The sequence below is a fragment of the Musca vetustissima genome, unplaced genomic scaffold (genome assembly GCF_032173495.1).
Source record: "Musca vetustissima isolate MV318-11 ecotype Yass unplaced genomic scaffold, APGP_CSIRO_Mvet_v1 utg1997, whole genome shotgun sequence".
In the NCBI taxonomy this organism is placed as follows: domain Eukaryota; kingdom Metazoa; phylum Arthropoda; class Insecta; order Diptera; family Muscidae; genus Musca; species Musca vetustissima.
Window position 1 is genome coordinate 30155 of NW_026874733.1, and position 15747 is coordinate 45901.

Genomic DNA, 15747 nt, shown 5'->3' on the forward strand with positions numbered 1-15747 from the left:
ATAGTTATGTGCTATTCAATATACACTAGTAGGCAACACTAAAGCAACTAAAATTGCAAAGATAAAAAATGTCACATAACTTTGTCAAAAATAAACATATTGTATTAGTTTTAAATCGGGTACTTTATTAACTTAAAAAAATCTATTTGAAATAAATAATAATGTATGGAAAAGCAAATTGCCTCAATTTTAGTTTGGACGAAACTACAGCAACTGTGCTGTACAAACAGATGAGTACTGAAATTTTAATTATTTTTAATGGTTATAATTACTATGGGACTTTATTACAAAAACATGTGTTTTATGCAAGAAGGTCAGTAGTGACAGATCATCAAGGAGGAACGCAGCATTTTCCTTTTTTGGTGTTCGATCTATTTATGACTTTATGAACTGATTGATCGGATTGTTTATACAGATGTGTTGGAATACGCTATGGTTTCCTTCGCTGAAAAAAATATACCGCTTGTTTGGTTGTTTCAGCTTGACAATAATCTCCTATTTCGGTTATTATTGATGACATACACCAAAACATGGCAAAGATTGGTTGCGGGAGTCAAAAAGCAGGTTTTAATAATGGTCAACATACCCATCATATCTTTACCATATAGAAAATCTTTGAAGTATCATCGATTGCAAAATCAAAAGAGTTTCATAAATAAACTGACATAACCTCTTCCCAAAGGTGCAGGATGCGAAGATTAGTATACCCAAGTATGAAATTGGTTATGCTGTCGATTACTAGCAAAATTTGCTTATTTATTAGAAAAAAATCAAAAAGTTGCTTTAAATTGGATCAATTTAGTTTTCCATAGAATAATTTTGCGTTTATACTTTGTTTTCCAAAAAATGAATAAATTATCTGCTTATTTCAGGAAAAAAAAGTATTCACTATAATTTTATTTTTAAAATGTTGTAGGTCATTTATTCAGTTGCTTTAGTTTTGGCCAACAGTGCAGTGGTGATTGCAGACCACAATCTGGATTGCCAAATTTTTCGGATTTTCAAGGTTCTTAATTTGATTTAAATTTTTATTAATTAAAATAATTTTATGTTTTTATTGAAAAATAAAATTTGGCGAGGTCCGAATTACCTGTTAAAATAATTTGAAGAAGCTCGTTAGCGGAGTTGGTATGGCTTCATCCGAAACAACGAGATTTACAAGATTAACTTTTTACTCCTTGTTTAGGAATTGCTTTCAGTTTATGATCTGAGTCCATCAACTTGGGCAAGCGTAGATAATGATCTTAAGCCTTCAGTGTTCGCTAAACGAATTATAGTCGGATGGTCCGGACTCGGAGAGTAGCTGATTTTATTGGCTATGTCATTTTATTTAATCAAATACATCGCTTACATGTTAGGATAAATAGCTAAACCTTATATTAATCTATAAATACATATGTCTTATGTGGACTAGCCTACTTTAAATCTTAACGTAATAGTGCAACAGTGTGCTGTGTACACAACTCCTTACTTAAATATACATATAAAATCATCCTTAAAATTATGCCCCGATAGATTTATTAAAAAAGGGCGATGAAATCTGACTTTATTGGAATTAGATTGACGTGTTTACACTAAAAAATAATGTACATAATAAGAATTCAGATAAAAATAATTCAAAAAAGAAATGATACGTTTCAAATTGAAGTTATTGCATATTTTGACAAAACTATCCCTTAGGCTGAGACTAACACTTCCGATTACTCTGGAATATTTGTATTGCGAAGTCTACGTAAAAGTGATTTCTGAGCCTAAGAAGAAAGCATCTGTTCGGGATTTTTTCAATGAACTTTTTAAATTTTCAACTACAAATTTCTTGACAAAATTAGTTCACGATATACAGACACGACTGTAATTTTAAATATATATATTTTTTTATACAGTTCAACACATTATGTGCATACAGTGTGAATATTCGTCCCATCTTTCGATAAGAAATGCTACGTTACGCTTCACTATAAGAGAGTCAAAGATAAAATTCTAACTGGCGTAAGAGCTTTATTGTCAGGTTTTCTTCTATACTATGTACTGATAAGAGTCGTCAGTTGGTTTGGTATAGTAGTAACGCTTAGTTGGTCATTGTGGAATGATTTATTTTTTACAGAACTAAGAATAACAACTTTGTGAAAATAACAAGACTCGATTTCCATTTGGAATTAAATAATGAGTAAACCAGGCGATTATGACAATCTCGGTATTTCCACCATAATTACTCTATTAATAGACTTAAATTGTCGTCCACTACTAGTAATTGAAATGATTAATAATTGCTTGTGTTTTCTTCTTTGTTGCAGATGCATTACTTGCCGATTTGCAGAATAGTGTTCCCGGTCATCAACCGCAACAATATGGTACGACAACTCAAACAGTAACGACAGTACAGCAACAACGTCAAGTACCTCCACCGCAGCACAATTACATCGAATCATCATCCGGCTATGGCAGTCTTCGGGGTAAAGCTCCTCCAACGCAGGTATGTGTGTGTCTGTTTTAATACATTGAATAACTTATAAAATAATTTAATCTTTTGTTTATTTAAATTGTTGTTTTTTGCTGTCGCCGTTACCATCATCATCATCATCGGCGTAATCATCTTCAGCCAATCTATCAAGAGCATTATTCGGAGACACGTACATCTGTATCGCCATCTGGCGGCTACAATGGACCACTAAACTCCACATCTAGTCAGTATCAAAATCAAGGAGCCATACCCCGCCAGCAATACAATGGCATCAATGGAGGCGGCCCTTCACAACAATTGAATACGGCGAGTAATTTATCCGAATTGGATTCATTGTTGCAAGATTTGAGCAGTGCCCGTTACAACGGCAATGGCTATGACAGAAAAGGTTAGTAATTTCATTAATTCGAAAAGTACACTGGGAAAATTAAACGAATTTTGTGGATGTAATTTACGATAAAAAATTGTTGTTGTAATGTATTGCATACTTGGAAATTAAGGACAAAAAAGACACAAAGGGACTCAACATAGAATGAGGATATGTTTTTCAAAAATATTTGTCAGTCGAGTTGACTGAATACATGTCATCTCAAAATAACCTGCAATAGCCACAAAAATTCATCACGCCATAGCTCAAAAACGAATTCTGGGTTCTTAATATATATTCTAAAGGGAAATTTGTATGTAGTGAAAATTACAATATCGGTGTATCCTGGAAATTAGGTTGCTGGTGACACGTACATTGCCTTATTTTGATAAGGACGTATTTTTACTTATATAATTTGAATATAACTTAATTATAGATAATGTCCCTATATTTGTCCATCTGGTTTCAAATTAATTTTATTCCAAAACAATGAAATGTAAAATGAAATATTTTCCATTCACGCCCACTCCCATGAACTGATTTCGAAGGATTGCAAATTCTGGGCAGTGGAATAGGAAATGTTCGAATGTTTCGTTGTCTTCTACACATGCTCTACACCTGCTGCTTCCAACTCATCCAATTTGGTAAATGTGCCTGCAGATATAGATATCCTATGAGAGTACTTGTCAGTCTGCTGATATTCCTTTTTTAAGCATTAAAATTAGCTTAGTCTTATCTTCATTTGGGTTTCCCAATAATATGTTTGTGTTCTTTCTTTCGCCCATGACCTCTCTTCTAGACGTGTTGTGCTAAAAGCTTTCGAGTTGTTCACATTTATAGTGTGTAGGCCGGTAGCGTTTCTGGCAAGTATGTTGTACAGTATTTTTCGGTTAATTGACCCTACGGTTAATTGGTTTCACGCTTAATTGAACCACATGGTTCAAAATTCATGTCATCAAAAATAAATTTCCTTTTACTTTTCACCGGTTAATTGCATAATAATAATTGACAAATAATCTGTAATTTTTTACATACATATTTGACATAATTTAATTCAAAACATATGTTTATTGCTAAGGAAAAACTGCGAGAAAGCGTAAGTTGAATTTGACATTGGATTTTTTAAAATCATTTGTAGTTCCAATTATACGTGATTACTGTAATTGAACAAACTATTCAATTAAGCGGGTTCGGATAATTGGTTCCTCGGTTAATTGAACAAAAATTTGTGCAAATTTTGATGTGCAATTAACCGAAAAATACTGTATATAATTCCGGTGTGACCCGCGAGAAATTGTTTATAGACTAACTGCAACAACTATCCTACCAAGTGTCTTCGTATACTGACACATTGTACGTGGCAAATATCCAACATAAGTTAAATCCAAACTGTGCTGGAATACATGAAAACCATTGACAAAACAATTTTAGACACCAACGATCTTTGGATGGTTTCAGACTAATTTTATTCTATCTAGCAAAGTGCGTTTATAGAATGCGGGTTTCGCCGTTAGCGATTTTCACCAAACTTTTCACATTGAACTTAGATCGACTGCAATCTTAATCTATTTCAGACAAAATTTATTCCATTTAGCTAAGTGAGTTTGCAGAATGTGGTTTTTGCAGTTAACGATTTTCTTCAAATTCTTCACATTGAATTTATACAGACTTCAATCTTAGGGATCATAATTTTTAATAAAAAATCATATTCAGTACCAAATGTCGATATCTACCCAGAAAAATTTTGCTCCAATAAATGTTTTTTTTTTCAAAGATTTTTTTTAGAAATTCTTTGGAAAACTCGTCCATAAATTTGGAGATGTTGGCAAGCACGTGTTCCATAACAAATACATACAAATTATATTCCAAAATGCCCCAATCTGTCGCGATAGTAGGAGATAGCCGTATTTTATAAGGGCAATCTAGTGTTTGCTACCTAGCTTCCAGTTTCTGACTAGAGACTAAGAGTTCGGTTTTTGGTAAATTTGTTCGATGTTTTTGGTATATAGTAAGGGATACAATTCCTACACCACATTGATCTTAAAATTACTAGTTAATCCGCTTGAGGTATTTTATTTCCTTACTATTCTACGACAAAGTCCGATATTGATAACCACTACTCCCATGGATTTCCATTGCCTTTACTCCATCCGTTCTCAATCAAATTTAATTAACGCCCTAAATAAGCGTGTCTTGTCACGTTTCTCTTTTCAATTAAGTCAATAGTAAAATAGTTATTTTTTTTAGAATTACTCTTAATTGAATGTTGTTGAATAATTGTAGATAATGCTGGACCCCCTGGATTCCATAGTACACCTTCTTCCAAATACAATACTTACAATAGTTACGCATCTGTAGAAGAACGACCCACGGTAGATAGTCTCTTGAATGAAATGGACAACGCCTCCCTATATGCTGTTCCAAATGGGTAAGTGTATTAATTTTTTAAAAATGTATTTGTAATAAATCCATTATTGTACTGTCACAGTGTACGTGGTAAATCTCCAACGCCCGGTCGTCATGTTACGATTACTGTACGAGAAACAAAAACAGAAAATCTTGCTGGACCAGAAGGGCCAGGTAAATATATATTTGAAAGTATTACGGTGCTTAAATTCTTATTGTATTACATTTATTGTAGTGAGACAAGTTGAGGAGAAAGTTGTAAGACAAAAGGACTCATTCACACCCAACAATGCAACTCATCAGGCATACGCATCATCTGCCACAAAAGAATTGGATGATTTAATGGCTTCACTTTCGGACTTTAAGGTAAGTACAGTCCACAATTTATATATTTATGGCAAACTACTCAAAGTGGCAATTACTATGTGCAATAAAACAAGTAGAATTATAAATGTAAATTAATGTAAAAAATATTAAAAATATAAATTTGAAATGAGGAAATACATGTTTGCAATGTATTTCCTCATTTCAACAACAAGACAAAGCTTAGAACTATAAAGCTTCCTCAACATGTAATTTATCTTAGAAACCAACAAGTTAACATGAGACTCAAACAACAATTCCCTGTTCAGTACAACACCAAGACATCTAATGCTCTCCACAAATTCAATTTCAATGTTATCGAACTTGACTATTACTTCAACCCCATCACGGGGACCAAACTTTAATACTTTCGCTTTATTCGGATTTACCGATAATTTATTGAGAGACATCCAATTATTCATTGTAGAGATAGCAAACGATATAGCACTTTGCATAACATCAGGGAATGTACCATCACACTTAAACAGTAGTTGAATATCATCAGCAAATGAAAAGGGCTGACAATTGTTGGAAACGACTAAATCAAAAAAATCATTTACAAACAATATAAATAGAAGTGGGCTAGCACTGACCCCTGAGGAACACCACTAGTAACAGTTAAAATATTAGATTGTTTGCCACTAGCGACCACATATTGAAATCTTTCCTCTAGGTAGGATTTTATTAACAAACATGCTGTTTTAGAAAATCCGAAGTGGATACATGACTTAACAATCAACAATTCATGATCAAGCCTATCAAAAGCTTTTTCTAAATCAATTCAAAGAAGCATACAATATCCCTTGTTGCTGACAACTTGTCGAATGCTATCTTTAAGACCTACCAGGAGCGATGTCGCATTTCTTTCACGCCTAAACCCATATTGGGCATCATGTAGCAAAAGGGGATATGATATATGCTCCATGATCTGCCTTTTCATTATGTGTTCAGCCATTTTGGAAAGAATTGGCATAATTGATATTGGCCTGAAATCATTAGGTGCATCAGATTTCCGAATTGGAATTATTTTGCCTATTTTCCACTGGGATGGAAAACAAGAGGTCATAATCACAGTATTAACAACATTAAGAATATGGCTACCCACAAGAGGTAACATCATTTTTAGAAATTTAAGAGTCAAGCCATCATGCCCCACAGTTTTTGACTTTATTAGGGAGAATGAGTCAAACATTTCATCAATCGTTACAGCATGCTAAACTATGACTTTTCGGACCGACATTTTTCTATAAAATATAAATTGCACGTGCTTGAGGGGACGAAGTGGGAAAACTCTAGTGGAATTCGATATCATGCTTGACTGTACTAAATAGTCAAGTACGGTTATAGAAAACTTGTAGGGACAAAGTTGTTCTTTATAGATGAAGTTTGTTATAACCAAGGTAAAGCAAATGCAAATGCTTAGTGAGAAATTTATATTTAGTTATATTAAAAATTAAAATTTAATAAATATACATCATTACTTTTTTGGTAAGCCAGCTTAATCCCTTTCTTGTTGTTTTAAAAAATAAGAGCAAGAAGATTTTTATTTTTAGAGTGGGCTGTGGTCACATTGATTACTTTCGGGAAAGGCAGAGAAGACTATAGTTTCGGATTTCGCCATAAATCCTCATCAGTTCTCTTAGTTTTTTTTTTGCTTCGGATATTGTCCCAGGGAGTCATGTATCACTCCACTAAACAAAAAACCCTTCTTCCCCAATGTTACGTCCACAACGCCAAGCCTAAGTACTTCTAGAGAAAAGCTCTGTTTGAGAATTATCTAAAAGACTAAGAAAATGTTGTGCCGAAATGTAAACATGTGCCATAACTCCACTCATTTATGAAAAAATGGCATAAAACTGTTTTTTTGTTGTAAAAATTAGCTTTTGTGAGGATTTACAACGTAAAGTATTAAAAATGTTTATAAGAAGTTCGTATAACCAAATTAAAATTAATGAAAACTGAATATTGGTATCGAAAATATGCTTTGTTATAAAAAAAGTTCGTTATATCCGTAGTTCGCTTTATGAAAAATATGTCTTAATCCCTCGGGACTAGAAAATGTGTTCCCTATAAAAAAGTTCGATATATGCCACCCGAGGGGTTTGTGGAATATCGTATCGTTATTTGTTTATGTTCGAATACGATTCTGTTGTCTTCAAAAGAAAGATATTTTTCTTGGGTCTTCAAGAGCCGTATGGCAGAGCTCATCACTCCCATATGCCAATACCGGATCCTCTACTGGGTTTGAGCTTACTCCGGGAATTCGTCCAACTGCAGGACGTTGGGAAGCTATTTGAAGTGGTGATTAATAAGTTCTGGGAAACATTGTTTACAAGCTTTACTATGATTCAGAAAGGAAAGAAGTTCGGATGACGTATGTGGTCAATTAACGGAGTCCATAGTGGGAAGGTGGTCTGAGATAAGAGAAATCAAGGGTTGTCAGATCGATTTGTGACAATCTGCTCTTATTCTTGTGAACTCTTTAACATGTACCGTTCAAAATGTTGATATATCAGTTTTCCCGACCAACGTTGTCATTTCCAGACAACCAGCTCCCAAAAGCGATGCATCGTTAGCATTTATATGTATTCTGTGGCAATTTCACATATGACTCCAACTGTCACTGCTCCTGTTCTGTCTGTACAGGCAAGAGTGGCACAATAAAAAGCAAGTGTTTCAACTCCTGTCACAGTACCACATCCTATATCCATAGTTTCTATGGTTAAATAGGAAATTGTTTCTAATGTAAAAATTTCTTGATCTGCTCTTATTCTTGTGAACTCTTTAACATGCACCGTTCAAAATGATGATATATCAGTTTTGCCGACCACCGTTGTCATTTCCAGACAACCAGCTCCCAAAAGCGATGCATCGTTAGCATTTATATGTATTCTTTGGCAATTTCACATATGACTCCTACTGTCACTGCTCCTGTTCTGTCTGTACAGGCAAGAGTGGCACAATAAAAAGCAAGTGTTTCAACTCCTGTCACAGTACCACATCCTATATCCATAGTTTCTATGGTTAAATAGGAAATTGTTTCTAATGTTCTCTAGGAAATTGTTTGTAATGGTATTGTTTTTTGGTCCTCAATGAGTAAGTGCGTATATACATGTAATTAAAATATTAACTGTGGTAAAAATTTCTTGATCAGCCCCAGATTCGTTTAAAGTACTTTAAACTTTTTTTTTAATTCAGATACCAGAACAGATTTAGTGTAAAAAAAATGTTTGCATGCAATTTTTCCATAAATAACGGTTTTTCTAACAAACATACTTTGAAGTGACCACATAATTAAAACATTATGTAAATTTCTACTTTATATACATATATATATTTTTTTTTTTTTTGAAAATATTTTAAAATGTTCATTAAATTTATTTAATTAGGTACACTACGAACCTATAAAATCATTTACAGATAAAAAATTAAAAAAAAATCTGTAAAATCTATCAAAATAGGCAACAATTTGAACAGTACACCTAACATTCGGAAAATCATCCTTATTATAGAAAATAAAGATCAGAATGTACCAAAAATTGCTAGAATTAGCAGAAAAAAATAAATAATTCTTTTGATGCTCAACTCTGGACCTTATATAACTCAGAAACTAATAATGAAATCGATTCTAATTTTTGGATTAATACAATCGGTCAAGATCTGTATTATTTTCTATCTTTGTGGTCAAAAAAAAAAAAAAATACAAATTTCATATGTCCGCCAGAATTCTGAAATTATCAATTTTGCTGTATTTTCACCACCAATGAAAAAGAAGAAAAGGACATGTAGATTTTGCCATGTTGGTAATCATGAATATTTAATTACTACTGCTCGATGGAATTTATTATCAAAGTTCAAAAAATGCCGTAAAATACAATTGGCTGTATTACAATACGTGTTTGTTACACTAAGTCGCTAGAAGCATTCTGTAAAGGATTCTTTTTTTATTTAAACTAACGTTAGCAAAATCAAAGAATAAGATTATGTCCTCCCCTAATGAATTTAATGCAATTGATTAAAAAATTACATAGAATTAGAAGGCTATAAAAATGCTTATTTGTTGTTTGAGATATGCCCAATAGCGATAGCTTATAATAATGACCCTAAAAATGTTACATAGGATTCGTTGCTATATCAGGAGGCCAAAATAAATGTTCATTTATTTGAGATATGTTTTCACTGTCACCTGTTGAACAATAATTAATTTTTCACTAAAATGCGCATTTTAAAAGACAACAATATTCACCACATTTTTCGTATACATTATATGTATAATTTGTGTTAACGCAAACACATGATTATTGTCTTATTTTATATTGAATATTTTAATGGGCCATCCAACTTGTTACACGAGTAATTTCTTTGCGACTTTGACCAAATTATTATAATAAGTAGTGTAATGCAAATATAACAAGAGACTAAAAATACAAATGACAACATTTTTATTAAAAATAATTTCAAGGTTTATTTTTAAAAGCCAATTCTCCATGGTCCACAATTGACCTTAAATGGGCATAAATATTGCCATAATATTTTTTTTATTAAAAAAGATGTAGTGTACACACGGGTACTCGCTTTCAACTAATTGAAATTTTTTTTTTTTCATTCGAACATAAAAGAAAAACCTTTGGATGATATAGGCGATTAATTGTGCCAGCATCAAGAGACGGCCAGAGTACTTCTCGAAACAGTGTTTTTACGAATGTCGGGCACGACAACGCAAAAACTAATATGAAAACGATAAATGTAATTGTTTGAGATATTGCTTATTTTCTAACTTGGTTATGGTCGAAAATAGGGAATAGGGAATTATCCAAAAATTTCGTTAAATTTGTGCGATATTAATAGTTCATACCAGAGCCAGATATGTACTCTTTCGTGCACATTGTATTTTTTTAATTCGGATGCTCTTTAATGACAATAAAAATTAACGATATTTGTCTGTAACACAAAACAAAGTTAAAGAATTGCACTACAGAACAACATTGTATCTAACATTAGGGAAAGTGATATTTTGAAACTCGTATAAGCTGACCATGAATTCGACATCTGTTGTATAATGGAGGACATTTTTTGACAGAGTTTGGAAAATAATGAGACGATTTACCATAATTGGTAATAATGTTAATGAAGACAAATTTGAATTCCTACAAAGCTTAGAAATAATTTTCACACTTAGGTGGACAAATTATGTAAATATTTCTCTAGGAGGATAATGAATAAATGTCAAATAAACCAAGCACTTTATTTCGTTTTTTAGGATGGGGGTCCGAGCAACTTATAAATATGTATGTGATTGACCTCAATTCGTCGAATTTCTTACAATGTTCTAAATTTCCCAATATTTTTGTTATATTTTATTTTCGGTTAAACTCTTGAATATTAATGTCATTGAAAGAAAGAAGTTGTTTTTATTTGTGTTTTGCTAAATAAGACTCAGGCCCAAAAAATAAAAATTTCCTATGCTGATATATACATTTGGATTTTATTAAAATATTAATGGACAAAATTTGTTTATTATTAATCGTGTCATATGTACATATATGTATTCAAACATTTCATTTCACCTTCAGACAATGATAAAATATACAAAAATATGAGTATGAAATATGAATATATACATACATATGTATTTTATTCAAACCTTAATAACAATTTATATAATGTTTATATATATACAAAATAATCATTTCACAGTGACATGATTATGAAACGTTTAGAAAATAAATATTTCATATGGTGGTCTATGCAATTTTTTTATAAGTCGTAGTAATTTTCAATTTGTGAAAAATGTATTTGTTTATGTATTCGAATGATGTTTTTGTTTAATGTAGCATTTCTGCACATTGGATTCCCCTCATTCTCTAGCAATACGTGTTGGCAAAATTTGTATAATTTCCAATGTATGTAATATATCGAAACTCATGATCATTGTGGTTACTTCCAGCGCTGGTCACTTTAATACAATCTTATTTTTGTTTTATACAAATCCTTCAATTTTTTTAATTATCAAGATTTTTATTCGTTTTTGTCATTGGCATCATATTGACAATGGTTAATTTAATAGCCGATTAATGTCAGTCATCGTTCTTGGATATTGTTTGCTTATCCAATAGCTACATCTACTGGCTGATTTATTCAAATGATTTCTATGTTGCTATCCATAATACATATTCATATGTTGATATATATATAATCTAAGATATATCAACATAACATATGTTATCATCGAATCAATTACGCGCCCAATTAATTCATATAGCCATGAATAATTTTTCATATATACATTTCAAGTTTCATTCATACAAAAGGCTCAGCAAATTTTTGTATGTTGAAAAAAATATATAAATCTAATTTTAAAAATAAAATATTTGGAAATTAATCGTTATGGTTGAGATATGTGTTATATCAATTCTTAATAAGACACATTTTACAAGTAGAAGCGCATGAAATATTTATTTTGAAAGTTGTAGATTAGGGATTTCATGGATTAGTGGGTGAGAAGAAATGTGATCAAGGTTGTGCCTATTTTTTCAGTAGTGAAATTGTATAAAAATTTATTGTTATCAATATTTGTCGTGACCGCCTTATTAATTATAGGGTATATTCATGGAATGATTAGAAGTGAAGGATTGAAGTGTGCCATATGTTAAGTCTATTCTTAATAAATTTATTGTAAATTAAAATTATTTCCATACCATTTTCAACTACATGGAAAAAATGTTATCAGATCAGAAATAGGATAGATTGATTTTTTATGAATGCATTTGAATTAGATTCGGTAAATTTGAAGAAATTATAACTATAAATTTAAAGGGCGTCCATGTATTACTTGAGGAATATTCATGCAGAACCAAATCACATTTTTGTTCATGACATGCCCTTTGGGTTGGCTTTCACAAGAAGCTATGGAGTCATGCCACAAAATAATTAGGAGTTACCGGTTGAAACATAATGTGGTAGAGCCAAGTCAAATAATTTCATAAAGTATTGACCCGAAATTATAACATGGTATACATTGAATCTTATTTGAATGAAGAGAATAATTTAAATATTTTGAAAATATAATTAGTACTATATCAGTACTTAAGTACTGAAAATAAGATATATTAAGTTTTTGTTATTAATAAAAAGTAACAAAAAAGATTAATTAAATATAACGTAATAAGTTACTTTTTTGTGCCGTTTGAAACGTCAACCTACAACAAATTTGAAATATTTTTGGGCCAACGATAAGCACTAGTACAATTTTATATCCAACTAGATTATTATAAGGAAACATTAATACATACATTAATATTTGATTCGAACCTACACTATTTCAAAAATGTCCCTATTAAATTTCGAGTGAAAATCTCAACAACTCTTGAAATTTTTGCCGATTTAGCATGTTAGCATCAAGTGACGGCAAGAGTGATTCTGTAACTTTTAACGCGTTTTTTTTTTGAAAAGGTGATTTTACGAATGGCGGGCAAGATAACTGTGAGTATATAACTTTCGTATGAACTAGGATAAATCCAATCGTTGAATATCTTCCTTAGGCGATTTTTCAAATTTTTGTTTCAAAAGTCCGCCATTTTATTAATTTTTGAGCAAAGTCAATAATCTTGGTTCATACGAGAGCCAGACCCTTAACTTAAAATATGTAAAATTTAAAATCTCTCACACTCATAATTCAGTTTGCTTATTTGGCAGTTATGTTTGACGGGCTTACAGTTGTCCTTGACAATGAATTCTCAAAATGTAATTTACCACAACGTTCAAAGTTTTTTTTTTTTTTTTGCTTTTTATATTATTTCGCAAGAGATGTAATATTGTTAGTCCATATTTGGCATGATGATGTGTGCAGCCCACAAAATATTTTGCGACTTCGACGTTGATTTTTTTTGCTAATATTCCAAAAAGAACATTGTAAATGTGAGAATATATTTATGACCTCTAAATATACTGTACAGATGAATGAATGTAATGGGTTAGGAGCACGCGGTAAATGCTGCAAATAAACAAATGTCTGGCCCGTTCCTCGTGTTTGTCCCAAATGAATAGGCGAAGGCAATATCATTTCAGCTAGCAAAACCATCCAAGCAGTCCACCCACCCTCCTCATTTTGTTGTTGTTTTTATTTTTCTGTTTTAACAAGAGACAGCAACCGACCGCTCGTTATTAGCCAATGATACAAATTTTGGCAATAAATAATGAACGATAGAAATATAAACAATATTGCACACGGCCACCATCATTAACATGAATACAAATACGCGGACAGCAGCAGCGTCATCATCACCGACACCGCCTATATCACCCCTCCTCCTCCACCACCAATGAGGAGTATATTAAGAAAGTGAAGAGTAAAAAAAATAAAAATATTGCCGCTCGTGCTTTTTTAAATATAGTTTTTCATTAAAAACGCTGCTATATTTTTAGCATATTTTTTGTATATGTTGTTGTATTTTATTTTTTTCATTTTTTCTTTATGATACGATCCAACTGTCTGATACAAAATAAGTGCAAATAACAATTCTACACACCCTACACAAAAACTTGTCTTCAGCGAAACTCTAACTTCTTTTACATTTGAGACCGTACCTGATACAAGGCGTATGTGGTCATTTCAACTTTAAGTGTATTTTTACCCTTAAAGTCCGCTAATTTTGCATTGACAACAATAATAAATGTTGGTTTCACTCACTTTAGGTTTCCTCCCTCCGACACCTGTCCAATATAAACACTCGTCTACTGTAAGTTTGAACTAACTAAAAATCATATGGATTTAATTCGTGTAGCGCCATGCCTGGGATTAACTTTTTAGCTTATCAAAGCTCAGAAGAAGAACCCAAAATTTTGGTGACCTACAGTGTATCTTATAAAACCGATTTTTTGTAACTAATAGTACATACACGATTACAATCGACTGAATTAACAAAATGCAGAAATAAAACCTAAACGTTTGGACATGCCTTGAGATAATAGGTGTGTCTGGTTACTTTTCCAGTAACCTTTACTCAGTAAGTTCTAGCTCGGAGAGAACTTACATTTATCTCTTACGCGATAATACTGAGAAAAGTAAACAGACAAAATTTAGTAAGATTTAGCAAATAAACAGCTGATTCAAGAAAAAATGTTATTTGCGCCCCAAAAAATTTGTATTGCATTTAATATTAAAAATAAAATGAACAATAAAAGAAAAATTTATTTGGTATGATCCCCGGGAACATTTAAGCTTCCTGCATCAATACATTGCCCTCTTTCTGGAATTAGTTTCTAATTTGAGGAAACTTTGCATTACATACGAATTTTCTTCTATTTTCTGTAATTTTTATACAACATAACTTCAAATTTAACTTTGCAAATTAAAAAATGTTTTGAATAATTTTGTGTTTGGTCATAAAACAGCTGATCCAAAAATGGCTGAGTTTGCAAAATCTTACTGCATAAAATTCTTTCAGTAAACTCCAGTAAGTTTGTTGTTGTTGAACTGTCAAACTTGCTCTCTCACTTGACTCCCTTTTCCTGGATTTTTGGGTAAACAGACAACATTTAGTAACATTTGGTAACAATTGTTACCAAATATCGAGTAAACAGACAGAGCTAATTTAAATGCAAGTCAGCTGATCGTACAACAACATTTTAATATAAATATGTTTATCCAGACTTGTATATTTTAATTTATAAAGTAGGATCTTTTATTTGCGTTGGTTGGTGGCTCTTCACACTTGCAACTTTTGCGTACTTTCGCCAAAGAGATGCATTTATTTACAAATACAGGGTTGCATTTCATTAATAATAATATATTATTATTATGACATACATCGAAATAATGCATATTATGATGTTATAAGTTTACACTATAACTTATAACGTCAAAGCACTTTAAGTAGAATTAAATTGAATGTAAAGTACATTTCAAGTAGTGTTTTTAGGAACATAAGGCGGTTTTTAGTAATATTCAAATAATTGATAACACATTCAATGTAAGTATTTCAATCCATGAAGGAATGCACTACTCCAATTCTTCATGTAATAGCCATCAATTCAGCGAATAGTTCTACTTTCAAATATCAACACACGCCGTTCAATAAATGGGGTATTAATCGATTCAAGTGACAGGATATTTTTTTTCTAAATTTGTAATGACTTCCGATTCGGATAT

The 15747-nt window shown here is 31.8% G+C and overlaps 1 protein-coding gene across 4 annotated transcripts in view; it reads left to right on the plus strand.

The window, feature by feature from the left end:
- Positions 1-15747, plus strand: part of LOC133336303 (leupaxin) — a 41177-nt gene that overhangs the window by 17821 nt on the left and 7609 nt on the right. For 3 of the 4 annotated variants that reach the window (XM_061544589.1, XM_061544614.1, XM_061544598.1), the window contains exons 2-6: positions 2295-2473; positions 2600-2849; positions 5112-5256; positions 5317-5408; positions 5470-5600. In XM_061544589.1, coding sequence (XP_061400573.1) covers positions 2295-2473; positions 2600-2849; positions 5112-5256; positions 5317-5408; positions 5470-5600 — 797 coding nt within the window. Of the gene's footprint in view, positions 1-2160; positions 2195-2294; positions 2474-2599; positions 2850-5111; positions 5257-5316; positions 5409-5469; positions 5601-15747 lie in introns of those variants that run through there. The other variant, XM_061544606.1, reaches the window with a different exon arrangement.